Raw genomic sequence first — 14,813 nt, 5'->3', positions numbered from 1 at the left:
CAGCCCTTGACTAACTAAGGTAACCAGACACGAGACTGAATTCTGAGCCCAGGTAGAGAAATAAAACTAGAGACTTCCTATCAGGATTGAGCTAATATTAGAATATGATTCCAATTAACATCACTTGCATTTTATCTACTTTTAAAAGCCCTGTTATGTCTAGATGGGCAAGTTCACACCAGATAATTCATTCTACAGAATATCTACAGGATTAAAAAAAAGTTCTAAAGCTTAAATTTCTATTTTTTATTCAGTTATTAGGAGAAAAAGTTGATTAAAATGTCAAGGTCTTTTAAGTAACTTTATTAATTTTTGAATTTTAATCATTTTTATTTACCTTCTACAGAGAAAAGATAAAGGAAAAAAGAGTGACACTTAAAATACAATGTATGTGCACTGAAAATACAACCATGCCTCATTGTTAAATCACTTTGTGTGAATTATTTCATTTACTCTGATTATTGGTGAAATTTTATCATGAGATTGCCAGGTGAGGTATTGACCCTGCCCCTAGCCCAGCGTGGACTGGGAGAAAGTGGCACCAGCCCCTTCCAGCTGTGACCTTCAACCTTTGCTCTGATCCCTGCAACAGGGCACACATATTTTTACACTTGAGTTTGATAGGTTTAAAAAAAACCAGGGACTAAGGGGGAAGATTTAGGGCATTGAGGGGGGAAAGAAAGGAGTACACTGGATGACAGAAATTAGCTCTTAAGAGAGGAGTTTTCTCTTTCCTACTGTTTATTTTTGACATGAGATACATTCACAAACTTCTCTTATAAGACATTGATTGTCTTCAGTGCAAACTGTTGGGAACTGCAAGCTACGTTATCCGTTCACATCCTCAAACTTATCTTGTGACTGTTATTGCAGATTTACAATTCTCTCAAATTCTGTCTCTTCTCTGGGAAGAGGGAATGAAAAGCAAAAAGGAAAAGGACTGTGATGCGGGTGATAAAACCATGATAATTCACACCTGGTTTAAAAAAGATCTTCTCACGTTTCTCAGTGTCTACCTTGGCAGAGAGTTCACTGAATACAAAACTGGTTTCCTACAACTCTTTTTCTCTCCATCCAACTCAGCCAGAACGTGGTGGTTGCTCCATTTTTCCAAGGTCCCTCAATGAAAACAAGAGGCATCTACAAAAAATTCCACCCAAATGCACTGTCCAAGGACCCCAGCATTGAAGGCCCTTGGCATTGTTGACAGAGGAGCTAGCTTCTGATTTCTAAATACATTTGCCACTTGGTTGCCAGCTGGAGAGACCAAAAGAGGCTGAGGGCATGGAGAGCTGCGTTTTCTAAATGGTTTCAGGCCCCTGGCATTTCAGCAATAGCTAACACAAAACAGATGTTGATGCTATGCTCCACTGGCTTTCAACTGAGGGCCTGCCTCAGTCCATGATTAATCACCTGTGCTGGGGGGCAAAAAAGTTCTACCTGGTCTTTTTGTGTGTGTGGACCTAAGGTCAGGGTTAGCAATCAAGGTGACAGACATTGCCTCTCTGCCTTGCTGTTGCTGCTCACCTACATGTGTGACAACTTGGGTTTGTCCAATAAATGCACAATTAGCCAACGAACTGAACTCTAGTTAAGAGGGAAAGTTTGCCTGGTTGTGCATAAATAGCTAGCAAACTGTTCCAGAAACTTCTGCCCCTTCATTTACTTTATCCAAAGAGTTAGCCAAGGGTAGACTTTTATGAAAGCTCAGTAAATTCTGCAGTTGATTTGAGTTTTTAAAAAATTTCCCTAGAAAGAACCTAAAGAGAATCTGTGTGTCTTTTAGATGGCACTGGGGCAAAGGATAGTCAGCCACATTCTTCCAGCCGTCCTACAAACAAGATATCCTTTTACATGAGCCCTACTGGAGCATCCTCTTCATGTTTGCTTCCTCTGTGTGGCTGGACTCTGAGATGAGGAAGTGGTGATGTAATACATATGGAATTCCATGTTGGTTCAGTACAACTGGGAAAGGAAAGAACATTATTCCATCTGTAGCATCTTCCAGGGTGAAGGGGAGCTGGTCTTTGTTTTTCCTTCCTACAGCTGGGGAGGATTAGGCAGGTGGATTTGTGCCTGAGGAATCCCAGCATGTGGGTCTGGGCTAGAGAGATTGTATTCACTTTCTATTTCTGCATTACAAATTACCACAAACTTAGTGACCGTTGAATAGATCAGTTCCCTTGGGTCAGGAGTCTGGGCACAGTGTACTGTCTGCTCAGGTTCTCATAATGCTGAAATAAAGGTGTCAGCAGCTGCTTTCTTATCTGGAGCTCAGGGACCTCCTCCAAGCTCACATGGCTGTGACAGAATCCAGTAGCTGTGTTGTAGGACTGAGGTCCCATTTCCTCTCTGGCTGTCAGTGGGAACACTCTCAGCATCTGGAGGCTGTTTGCGTCCCATGAGGGCCCCTCCATCCTCAAAGTCAGCAACGGATAGTCTCCCTCACATCAAATCCCCCTCCTCTCTCTCTGTTTGAATCTCTTTCAAAACTTCAGAGATGTTCACCTATAGCTAAAACCTAATCAGGACTCTCTTAATTAGGACTTAATTACTAGTGAACATCTCTAAAGTTTTGTGCCCTTTGTAAAATAGAAGGACTTTATGTAGTTAAATTCTCTGTGATCATCTGCTTCAACTGGAGCACTGAGAATGAAAATTATTCTGATAAACATGCAATTCTTAAAAATAGGAATATATGGAGGACATGTCTTGGGCACCAAAAAGACCAAGAAGGGCACAGGGATGACCAGGTTGGCTGTAGGTGCTGCAGGTCAGTTACATTGACCAGAGGGACCCAGTTTTAGAGAGCAAATCCAAGTCAGTCAGTCCAATCTTTGGTTCAAATTAATTGTTTTCAGTATTTGTGAACTATAGAATTTTTCAAATGTGTGTATGAAAATATATATATGTGTCTGTGTGTGTATATGTATATATTCTGTAGCACCCAAGTTAAGTTAGACACCCTATTTAATATTTAATCCTCATAACAGTATGAAGTGGGCAATATTATTATTATCCTTGTCATGATTCCCATTTTACAAATGAAGAATACAGGTCTCAGAAAGAGGAAGTACCTTGCCCAAGATGGTAGAGTTTATTTTGAACCCAGGAAATTGGCTTCATACTGTTGGAGTGCTTGGCTGAGCTTTGTCCTGGGCACAAAGCAAAAGTTAGGGGGCTTCCCCATCAATTTTTCCCCATACCCTCCTCCCTGAGGGCTGTTCAGTGCATCCTATCCTAGCAAAGCTCTGGAAACCACAAGGTTTTAATTCTTCAGGCAGCTGCCTTGGATGGGGCTTCTTGGTGGCCACCTTCATTTGCATGGTGTCTCAGAGCCCTTTCAAGGAACCATATTAACCCAATCACTCAACCTAGTATCTGTCTTTTCCAACTCCTTTGTCTTCTTGCCACAAATTGGAACAGTTATCGACACAGCTCCTCGCCCATTTCAGACATTTGCTGCCACCTTGGCTTCCTGACTAGTCTTGCTACCTCCAGTTTTTCCCTCATCCTGATCCATGCACTGTACACTATAAGCTTTGTCTTCCTAACCCCCCTCAGAATATGTCATGTTCACTTATAATGCTTCCAGGGCTCTCTAATACCCATCAAAAAATAGTGACTCTCAAGGCGGCATCTTTAGCTTATGATGATCTAACTCTACTGATCTTTCCCATGACTGGAACCGAAACATTCTAGGCAAGTACTCATCCCTCTCCTCTGCATTCCCAAACGTGTGTCCACAAGATGTTAAGTTACCATCTCTAGGTCTCCTTCGAACTCGCAGAGTACTTCTTTCATTGGGCACTTGATTTTCTATCTTCTGTTATGATTAATTTTTCTAGTTTATGAGACCCTTGAAAATAGTGGACACACTGATATTTTAATCTTCCACTGAACACAACAGCCACTTACAAATAATAGGTACTAAGTAAGCAGATGCTGAATCAATCATCCTCCCAAAAGTTCTGGGAAATAGATGTAGTAGCATTACTATCATCCCCATTTAACAGATCAGTAAATTGAGGCTTAGAGCTGATGAGTGACTTGCTCATCTCTATAGATATAGAGGCAGATGGAACCTGATGCACAAATCCATTGACTAAGCACAAAAATTTCTTGAGGCTGAATTATTTTCTGGTGTCTTCAGTTATCATCAATCATGATTTTTAGAGAATCAACAAACACAATATAATTTGTGACTTTCAGCAGTGGTTCTTAACTGGGGGTACACACCACAGTTACCCAGTGAGTCTTTCTGAAAGGTCCAACCTAGTCCTTCTGGAGAAGAATGTCTGCAGAGGGAGGCCTACTATGTATGTATATATATATATTTTTTTGAGACGGAGTCTTGCTCTGTCGCCCAGGCTGGAGTGCAGTGACACGATCTCGGCTCACTGCAAGCTCCGCCTCCCGGGTTCACGCCATTCTCCTGCCTCAGCTTCCCGAGTAGCTGGGACTACAGGCACCTGCCACCAGGCCCGGCTAATTTTTTTGTATTTTTAGTAGAGACGGGGTTTCACCTTGTTAGCCAGGATGGTCTTGATCTCCTGACCTCGTGATCTGCCTGCCTCGGCCTCCCAAAGTGCGGGGATTTCAGGCGTAAGCCACCGCACCCAGCCTACTATGTGTATTCTTGAAAAAGAAAATTCCAGAAGACTCTGGTGTGTTTCTCTGGTTAAGAATCACTGATTTTGAGGCCAGAGAAAGAAAAAAAGGGCATCTAAATAGGAAGAGAGGAAATCAAATTATCTCTGCAGACAACATGATTCTATATCTAGAAAACCCCATAGTACTAGCCCCAAAGCTCCTCCAGCTGATAAACGACTTCAGCAAAGTTGCAGGAAACAAAATCAATGTACTAAAATCACTAGCATTTCTATACACCAACAACAGCAAAACTGAGAGCCAAATTAGAAAAGAATCCTATTCACAATTGCCACAAAAAGAATAAAATACCTTGGAATAGAGCTAACCAGGTGAAAGATCTCTACAACAAAAATTACAAAACACTGCTCAAAGAAACCAGAGAAGACACACACAAATGGAAAAACATTCCATGTTCATGGATAGGAAGAATCAGCATCATTGAAATGGCTATACTGCCCAAAGCAATTTACAGATTCAGTTCTATTCCTATCAAACTACCAATGACATTCTTTACAAAACTAGAAAATAAAAAAAAGATTTTACAATTCATATGGAACCAAAAAAGAGCCCAAATACCCAAGACAATCCTAAGCAAAAAGAACAAAGCTGGAGGCATCATGTTACCCAACTTCAAACTATACTACAAGGCTAAGTAACCAAAACAGCATGATACTGGTAAGAAAACAGGCACATAGACCAATGGAACAGAATAGAGTGCTCAGAAATAAGACTGCACATCTACAACCATCTAATCTTCAACAAACTTGACAAAAACAAGTAATGGGGAAAGCACTTAGCATCATTTATTAAATAGGGACAATATAAATAATTCTGCCATAAAGTCACTTGCATGTGAATGTTTCTTGCAGCACTATTCACAACAGCAAAGACACGGAATCAACCTAAATAATACCTAAATACTGGCTAGCCATATGCAGAAGATTTGAAGCTGGACATCTTTCTTCCACCATACACAAAAGTCAACTCAAGATGGATTAAAGACTTAAATGTAAAACCCAAAACTATAAAAACCCTGGAAGATAGCCTAGGCAATACCATCCTGGACATAGGAACGAGAAAATATTTCATGAAAAAGATGCCAAGAGTAGTTGCAACAAAAGCAGAAATTGACAAGTGGGATATAATTATACTTAAGAGCTTACACACAGCAAAGGAAACTATCAACAGCGTAAACAGACAACCTACAGAATAGGAGAAAATTTTTGCAAACTATGCATCTGACAAAGGTCTAATATCCAGCATCTATAAGGAACTTAAACAAATTCACAAGAGAAAAACAGCCCCATTAAAAAGTGGGCAAAGGACATAAATAGACACTTCTCAAAAGAAGGCATATATGCGGCCAACAAGCATATGAAAAAAACCCTCAATATCAGGGATCATTAGAGAAATGCAAGTCAAAACCACAGTGAGATATCTTCTCACACCACATCAGATAAGATGGCATCTTATCTGACGATAAAAGCCATCAGAATGGCTATTATCAAAAAGTGAAAAAACAACAGATTCTGGTGAGGTTGCAGAGAAAAGGGAACACTTACACACTGTTGGTGGGAGTGTAAATTTGTTCAACCATTGTGGAAAGCAGTATGGTGATTCCTCAAAGAGCTAAAAGTAGAACTACCATTTGACCCAGCAATCACAATACTGGGCATAGACCCAGACAAATATAAATAGTTCTGCCATAAAGCCACATGCATGTGAATGTTCCTTGCAGCACTAGTCACAATAGCAAAGACATGGAATCAACCTAAATCCTTATCAGTGACAGACTGGATAAAGAAAATGTGGTACATACACACCATGGAATAGTATGCAGCCATAAGAAAGAACAAGATCATGTCTTTTGTAGGAACATGGATGGAGCTGGAGGCTATTATCCTTAGCAAACTAACACAGGAACAGAAAACCAAATGCCACATGTTCTTATAAGTGGGAGCTAAATGATGAGAACTTATGAACACAAAGAAAGAAACAACAGACATTGGGGTCTACTTGAGGGAGGAGGATAGGAGGAGAGAAAGGAACAGAAGAGAGAACTATTGTACTGGGCTTAATACCTGGATGACGAGATAATATGTACAACAAATCCCCGCGACATGTGTTTACCTATGTAACAAACCTTCACATGTACCCTGAAACCTAAAATTAAAATTAAAAAAAAAAAATCACTGATTTACAAGGGTTCCCAGAAGGCCCTCAGCTTCCCATATTACCTCACTTAATGTGTAAAATTACATAATTAATGACTTGCTAAAATATTACTCTCTATTTAAATGCAAAGTAATATCTTATCATTCATTTTATAAGTATTCAGGAAGCAATAATACTACGCAAATGTCTACATCTGTCTCATGGCACCTATTTTTGGTTGTATGTTATTTGATATCTGCCTTGTCTCCTGTTAGATCATTTGTTCCAAACAGTGTCAGAAATTTTTCATCTTCTATTCCCACCTCAGCAGCTGGTCTGGCTCCTGTACATAGTGAGTACTTTTCATTTGTGAAGTGTATGTCTCCGTGAATGATGGAATTCACGCCTCATCATGAGTGAGTTTACCAGGTTTTCCAAAGAGCCACCTTTGATAGTCTCCTAGGCACTGCCAATTTCCAGGTCAGCTGGGTAATGCATTCCTGATCTCCAGGCCTCAGTTTCCTCATCTGTGAAGTGAGCCCAAAAAGCCAGTTCCTGGCTCACAGTAGGTGCACAAGAAATGTCCATTCTCATCCTTGCTTGGGGATTAAATAACTAACCGTGTGTGTGAGCAGCTGGTGGGAGGTGGAGGCAGGGTGTCTTCCCAGGGCCCTCGAAATCAGGCCATGCAGATGGCTGCCCACCCCTGATGTCCAGCCTGCTCCTGCATGCATTCCACAGGGGCAAGACTGAACAGCCTGGAGAGTCCTTGGAACATGTGTATGTGACTATAAAACATGCCATAGACCTGGAATCCCAACATCAAAAGGGAGAGCTTCAGTGCCTGATAAAAATGTGCATTCCTCTTAGTAAACCACTCCAAATGCTCTTTTCTCCACCCCACTGGGAAGCTTGTCAGTGCTAATGTGATTCTTATGATTCTTGCTGCTCTGTAGCCTCTTGATCTTTACTGAGATCTCTCTGCCCCTGAGTGTGTTGGAAACAAAATGTCCTGTCTGGTGTCCAGTGCTTAAAATAACAGACGCTGGCTTCCTGCTGCCACGTTGAAACTTTACTCCAAGGTCTCTCCCCATCACCCTCTGCCCCCTCGCCAAGCCAGGGGAAAAAAACCAGCGTAAACTGGCAGATAGAGAAGCAGGGAAGGGCAGGGGAAATTAGGCATTCTTAGACCACTGCAGGCATTCTTTAATATCAATTTGATTTTCCATGGGTTAATTTTTCAGAAATATCAACTTCTTAAAATGTGAGAAATGTTTTATGGAACGTGACTTCCCATCTCTAAAGACAAGGACCTCATTTTCCAAGCAATACTGCCTAGGAGCATGTTTGAGATCATGCAGTCTGTATTCTGGACAGTGGTCGTGTGCTGAATAATTTAAGGAGGGATAGAGCTGGGTATATTTCTGAACATATATTTTCAAGCCTGGGAAATAATAAAATAAGTCATCCCATGGTATCTGGGCATATTCATGTTTCCTGTTAGAAAATGAGATTGCAAAGCCTGCAGAAAATAGACAGTGACAATGGTATTGGCTCACAAACTCGTTAAGCCCATCTCTTTTGCTTAGGATTATGGGGGAAATGCCTTTCTCTTTTTTTGCATGCCAATGGTTCGACAGAGAAGAAATTTTCCTTCTTTAAGACAGGTCATTCTGGTAGTTTCCACCATCTGTATTTCTTTCTGGGCCTCTGGGAGACTGAGTTGTCCTAAACATATTTTTGGAAATGCCACTGACCATTGTTTTTATTAGGGGACTGCAAAGCTTTGTAGTAAGAGGCTTTGTGTTTTATTTGTTTTTCTTCCCCTGACCCAGCTGGTTTTGTTTTAACAGCATCGGAGGGGAGGTTAAAGTATTTGTGGCCTCTGTTAACCTAGCCTATCTCTCAAAGCCAGCAAAGACAGAAATCAGAGGAGATAGAACAGGAACAGACAGGTCATCAGCCAGGGTAGGTTCACCCTTGATTTAACCACCCTCATGAGAGGGGTGGGGTTGACAGGGAGGCTGATCTTAAGATGAGTGAAAGCTTCAGAGCACGTAGCCGTCAGGAGAGCAGGTCACCCCCACAAAAACATATCTCAGGAAACTGAGCACTCAGGAACTGCTGGGAAGTAATCATGCCAAACAAGAGGCTACCACATATGCCCATTTTTATTTGTCACATCCAGTGTAGGAGCATAGCTCAGCCAGGCTGCATTCAGATACCCAGAAAAGGCCATGCATGGCCCTAGAGGTGGACCAGGAATGGCAGCTATTTCTGAGACATCCCAATCTGCTTGGCTGAGCCTTGTTAAATCCAAAACTCATGCCAGGTCCCATCCCCAGAGATCGTGATTTAATGGGTCTGGGGTGCAGCCTGGACATAAGGTTTGCCAAGCTCTCCAGATGACTGTGAGATGGCACTGAGGCTGCAGAGAACTATTGTCCAGCAGAAAATGGCAATTCCCCTTTCAAGGACCTACCAAATGCCAGATACAGTACTAAGCACTTTTCCTACATTAACTTCTTGATTTCTCCCAATTTTCCTGTAAGATAAGCTTATCTCTAATTTACAGCTAAAACTGAGATTTTTAGATTTTATGCTGTCCAGGTGGAGTTTGATTCCCATCCCACTTAACCCCAAAGCCTATTCCTTTTCCACTCAACAGCCTCCTCAGAGAATCCAAAATATGACAAATACTTATGGAAACTCTGCAGAAGGCTACGTAAGAGATTTTTTCATTCACTTATTTACGTGAGTAGGGACTTTCCCTGTCTTCTGTGTAATATGTAGAAGAAGGATCAGAAACTACTTAATTGGAGACTCTGAGTGTCTTGAAGGGGATGTGGCCGCAGTGCCCAATCTCCAAAGCTTCCCTTTGCCATCCTAGCATGGCCTGTCCCTGTACAAAAGAACATGCACCAAATGTTGCTTCTACTTTTGCAAATCACTCTTCAAGCAAAAACCTCAAAGCCCAATGTAATTAATAAAATCATTTGCATCCTGTTTAGATGAGTAGCGTTTTATATGTACAAATTCCACCTCTGTCCCTAGGCCTTCCAAGAGTATGAGAATGTTTTCAATTTTGAAGAATGAGCAATACAGTAATTGAAAGGAGCTGTATCTTGGCAAACGCAAAAGACCTCAAAGGCATTTGTAGTGACCTATATGAGAAAGTGTGGCAACCACAAAGTGTGTCATAATGGCTTGTCAGCCATGCTGTGCTAAATGGTTCAAAGATAGGAAAGATAGGGAAGAGTAAAACATTTAGTTCTTAGGCGTCAGAGACCCCTGGACATCATCTGTTCGGTAAAGTCTCTGAAGGATCTGGAAGCAGTGAAATGGTGACATTAGCTGATGATCCAGTTTCTTGGGTTAATCAAGGAAGCAGGGACAGCCGGGGCCAATTAAGTAGCTAGGCAGCCAATGATAGATGAATCATTATAGGCAAGTGCAAAGATAATGCCATTGGGAAAAGCAATTGAAGCCACTCAGGCACTTCCAGGCCAGGAAATCCTTCTAGTCTTCAAGGGGGAACATGTAGGAATCATCAGGCCCAGCCTGATTAAGTCATCTGTTCATTGTGTAGCTAATGAGCCACAAAAGTGCTGAACGCACACGGGGACAGGCCATATGGAATATATTTTGGTGGCTGAGATGTATCTCTGTGCCTTGATTTCAATCACCTTTAAAACAATCCTTACTCTCTTTTCCTTTCCTTCTGTCCACAATCTCCCCCTACTCCACATGTTCTTAACTCTCTAAACACAGTTTCAATGTATGGGTGATTTTTCTTAAGTAAGGCAAATATTCTCCTTCTTAATTTCTAATCCTGCGCTTCCAATAAGCTCTGTAAACATACAAGTTTCCAAGGGACACACCAGCATGTTATAAGATTCCTTTTTTTTAGCACAAAGGAGACTGTGTCTAAGCATATATATAGAGAGAGACACACAGATGTTTCTACGCGTCTCTGGATTTCTTACTTCTATTCACATTGCAAATTTAGAATTGGGGATTTTGAAAGGAATATGAACTAAGAAACCATACTTGGAACTACCTGTTTCTTTCTTTAAAATCAAAGTTCCATCCAGGGACTCCAAAGTAAAGGTTGTCAATGAGTTGTCATGTTGATAAAACCAAGGAACACTATTCTATGTCCGGCTTTGTTTTCTCCCTCTCTGGTTGCTGCTATTTTGTCTCCCTTTCAAATTCATCTTATTCCTACTCCTTCCAATCATCAAGTGTGGGATTCTTCAATCCCTATAGTCTCACCTCATTTTTTCTTTTTTAGACAATCCATTCATCTTTCCAGCCTCATCTTGTCCCACCCTCAACTACATCTTGCCTTGTTCACAACTTCTGTGTTCTTCTACAAACCACAAGACCATTGCACCTATTTGCTAGGCCTGGAATACTCTCCTTTAGCTTTTTGTATGGTTAATACTTGCTCATCCTTTGGATCTTTGTTCATTCATCGTTTATTGATTTTTTCCAGATTTGGTCCAGTCTCCCTCTTATGAGCTCTCATAACACCACATAACATTTCTCTACACTGCTCATCAGAGTTGCAATTTTACAACCATTTGTGTGATTATTTGATTAATGTCTGTTTCTCTCACAAGACTATAAGCTCTTCTGTTTTTATATCTTACTATTCCTATTGTTACTGACTAACCTTGAACTGCCCACCTCTCTTCTTTATAGGTAGCCACAACTTCTACCAACCAATAGTTTACTCTGTCTCACAGATTCTGCCAATAAGCGTTTTTTCTATGTCTTTCAATTTCTACTCTTACTACCAGCTAAATTTTACTACCATCCTCTCTAGATTTTTCACATCCACACTGTAATAGCAAGAAGATCCGGTTTGTTTAATTTATATTTATTGTCTCTTTTTCAAAGCTCCTATGATAGACCAATGTATGGCTTCCTTGCAAACACCAAAGTGGACTGCCTTTGGGTCAAGGGCATGCTCCATTCATTGTCTGTGGTCAGGATAGAGGGGCTGAGATGTCAGCATCCCTAGGAAAGAACAATAAGCCGGATGACCTCTCCATCCCAATCTGCCTGCTGGGAGCTGGCAGAGTTGGGGAGGGATCATCCTTGAGAACTGGAGTTGGGAAAAAGAAAGTAACAGAAAACAAGCATGGACGATCGGGGCATTTAGCATCTTGCTCCTTGGTCTGTGTTCCACTCAACTAAATCTCCATTTCTCTGCATATACCGTATCGTTAACACAATTAAGGTATCACAGAAGTTAAGTCCATTTAGGCCCAATGACCAAAGGAAAACTTAAAGGAATATTTGAAGTATTTTGCGAGTGATAGAGACTAGTGAAAAAATGTTAGATGTCTGGGTAAAGAAAGTGCCTTTGGGAGCTTGTCTATACCTGGTTCACCCTCGCTCCTTGGACACAGCCCTTCAGGACCTCTACCTAAAGTGAAGGGGGCCCTAGACTCCAACCTAGCGATATGCTATGCTAGCGATACCTTACCCAACCACTCACAACATGAGTCCATCAAGCACTTGCTCAGCCTTCAACTCTCAACTGCCTCTACTTAAAAATATATATATATTTATATATATAATACATTTTATATGTATTTATATATATAATATATTTTATATGTATTTATACATATTTTATATATATATATAAATCATAATACAAACAGCTGGCAGAAATGAGAGTTTTATTGATCTTTAGAAGATTCTAGAATCTAAGATTCTAGAATCCAATTCTGGCTTGGTCACCTACCAACTACGTAAATTTGTGTAAGTTACTTGGCTTCTCCTTGGGTATAACATAGGATTACAGTTCTTATACCAATTTGGTTGTTGTGATGACTAAATCAATAAATGTCAAGAACTTATAACAATGGTGACATCACATATGGGTGAGCTATAATTATTGTTGTTGTTGATATTATTATTGTCCTTTAGAGGCTACTTGATCCAATTAGTAGCCACCACCTGAATTATTCAGGACACATTTGGTTATAGGAGGCAGAAGAGGAAATGTATTGGCTCATACAGCAGGGAAGTCTAAAAAAATGGTCTGGCTTAGGCACAGCTAGACCCAAAGGTTCAGATGATGCCATCAGGACTCTCAGTGTCCTGCGCAGTGACTTCTATGTAAGTCAATATCATTCTCAAGCAGGCTTCCTCCAGGAGAGGACCAAAGATGCAGCTTTATAATTATTTGATGCTTACACTTCTTCCTCAGTCGATCTGAAAGAAAGACTCAAATAGTCCCTAGTTGTGCTCCATCATCAAACCAATAATCAGGGGAATGAAGTATTCCAACTGATCAAGACTGGCCCTCATACTACCTTGTAGAAAAGAGGAAAGTCAGGGCCAACCCTACTCAACAGTATGATTCTCTGGAGAAGGATACTGAGCACAAGATGCCCACTGCTCAATTCTTTGTCAAGGCACAATCTGGGGCTATTTCTCCAAGAAGAGACCAGATGACTGTGATTGACATGTTTACTGAAATGTTTACCCTATTTCCATCTGAAGAGTTACAAACACCCATGAGTGATGTTCAAAACATTGTATAACCTCTAGAGCAGAATCTCTGACCAGTTCGTCTGAACATCTCACCACTCAGAATGGAGGTCCGCTAAAGACAACCAGTAAGATATAAGACTGTAGTGACACATTCCTGCCCAGCAGCAATCCTGCATCAAATGCAAACTTTGAGCTGATTTCTAGGGGACTTCAGTGTTTAATCCTATTCATTCTTATTGAGCAAACACTATCTAGCTTTGGCTGGCTTACTTACCCACCTATTTTGAAGCAGGACCTGAGTAGACAGGAATCTTCAGGATGGGACTTTCTGCTCTTTCATCACTTTGACATCTCACATGTGTGAACACTGCACTGGGACACACACTTAGGACACAGGATATAAGACTTAGAGCTGAAGCACCAATAACCTTGACATGGATCCCTGTATGTACTTTGCTTGTCCTTCTGTTTTCGGTCAATGTTGTCCTTTTTTCTGGCTTGGGAAAGCAGGAGTCCCCCTCTTTCCTCCCTTCTGTTAGTCTACCACCAAATGCCTCAAAAAACAGCCCTGATCTCAGCAGGACTTACCTTTGTCTATGAATGTGCTATCCCTACAAATTCAGATTGGATGAAGGATCCTTGGGTTAGAGATTTAACTGAGGGACAATTTAATGAGCCAATTCAGTTTAGCTAAAAAGCATCTACCAATATCTGCTATGAAGCATGGGGGGTGGGGGGAAGTGGTTATGTTACTTCTAATAACACTCCCTTCTCTCGTGTTGGTGTTTTTAAGGTACTTTGCACAGAGTCTATAAAAAATAGGTACCTCCCCTGCCTCCCACTGGCCTTCTAGCGTAGCCTGGCTTCAGTTGCTTGCAGCACCTCACAGCATCATCTACCTCTCTTCCTGCCTTCCAGGTTCAGTGCAGTACCTGGGCATCAGTGCCCACACCTACTCCCCAGGAGATATCTCCCTTCCCTACTTCCTCCTCCCAGCTAGTGCTGCTGACCTGCAGAAAGACTTAGAGATGCTTGCCAAGTTGACCTGAACTTTACTTCCCTCTTTCTAGCGGAAATTGATGGATTTCACGCCTGTCTCTTTTCAGGGTTGCAGAGAGTACGGCAACTTGCGAAAAACACAAGATACTTCAGACAAAGACTGCAGGAAATGGGATTCATTATCTATGGCAATGAGAATTCTCCTGTTGTTCCTCTGCTTCTTTACATGCCTGGTAAAGTAGCGTAAGTATCCAAGGCATCTCATAATCACACCTAAACCCCAAGGTGACCTAAGATGGCTTTTTGGCACAGGCATCAGATTATGCATTTGGAATGGGGTGATTGAGTTCAGAATTCACTCATACAGCTGCTCAGAAGCCACCTGCCAGCCTATCAGCTAGACCCTTCCCACAGGTCTTACAGAAAGGGAACCAGGTGCTAAGATTGAGCTGTCTCCCTAAATTCAAGTCCTGTGAAATCAGGGAAATCAC

General features: G+C 41.3%; 1 protein-coding gene and 1 long non-coding RNA gene across 6 annotated transcripts in view; one reads left to right on the top strand and one right to left on the bottom strand.

Annotated features, from left to right (window-relative positions):
• LOC123567108 (uncharacterized) overlaps positions 1–14,813 on the bottom strand; it is a 238,287-nt gene that overhangs the window by 190,405 nt on the left and 33,069 nt on the right. The window lies entirely within an intron of this gene.
• The window catches only part of SPTLC3 (serine palmitoyltransferase long chain base subunit 3), a 179,177-nt gene that overhangs the window by 142,567 nt on the left and 21,797 nt on the right, over positions 1–14,813 (top strand). For all 3 annotated transcript variants that reach the window (XM_065522754.2, XM_045362497.3, XM_005568338.5), the window contains one exon: positions 14,430–14,565. In XM_065522754.2, the coding sequence (XP_065378826.1) occupies positions 14,430–14,565 (136 nt within the window). The remainder of the gene's footprint in view (positions 1–14,429; positions 14,566–14,813) is intronic.

Source organism: Macaca fascicularis, chromosome 10 (assembly GCF_037993035.2).
Source record: "Macaca fascicularis isolate 582-1 chromosome 10, T2T-MFA8v1.1".
Classification (NCBI taxonomy): Eukaryota; Metazoa; Chordata; class Mammalia; order Primates; family Cercopithecidae; genus Macaca; species Macaca fascicularis.
Note: the sequence above shows the minus strand (reverse complement) of the source record. Positions and strands in the feature narration are given on the sequence as shown.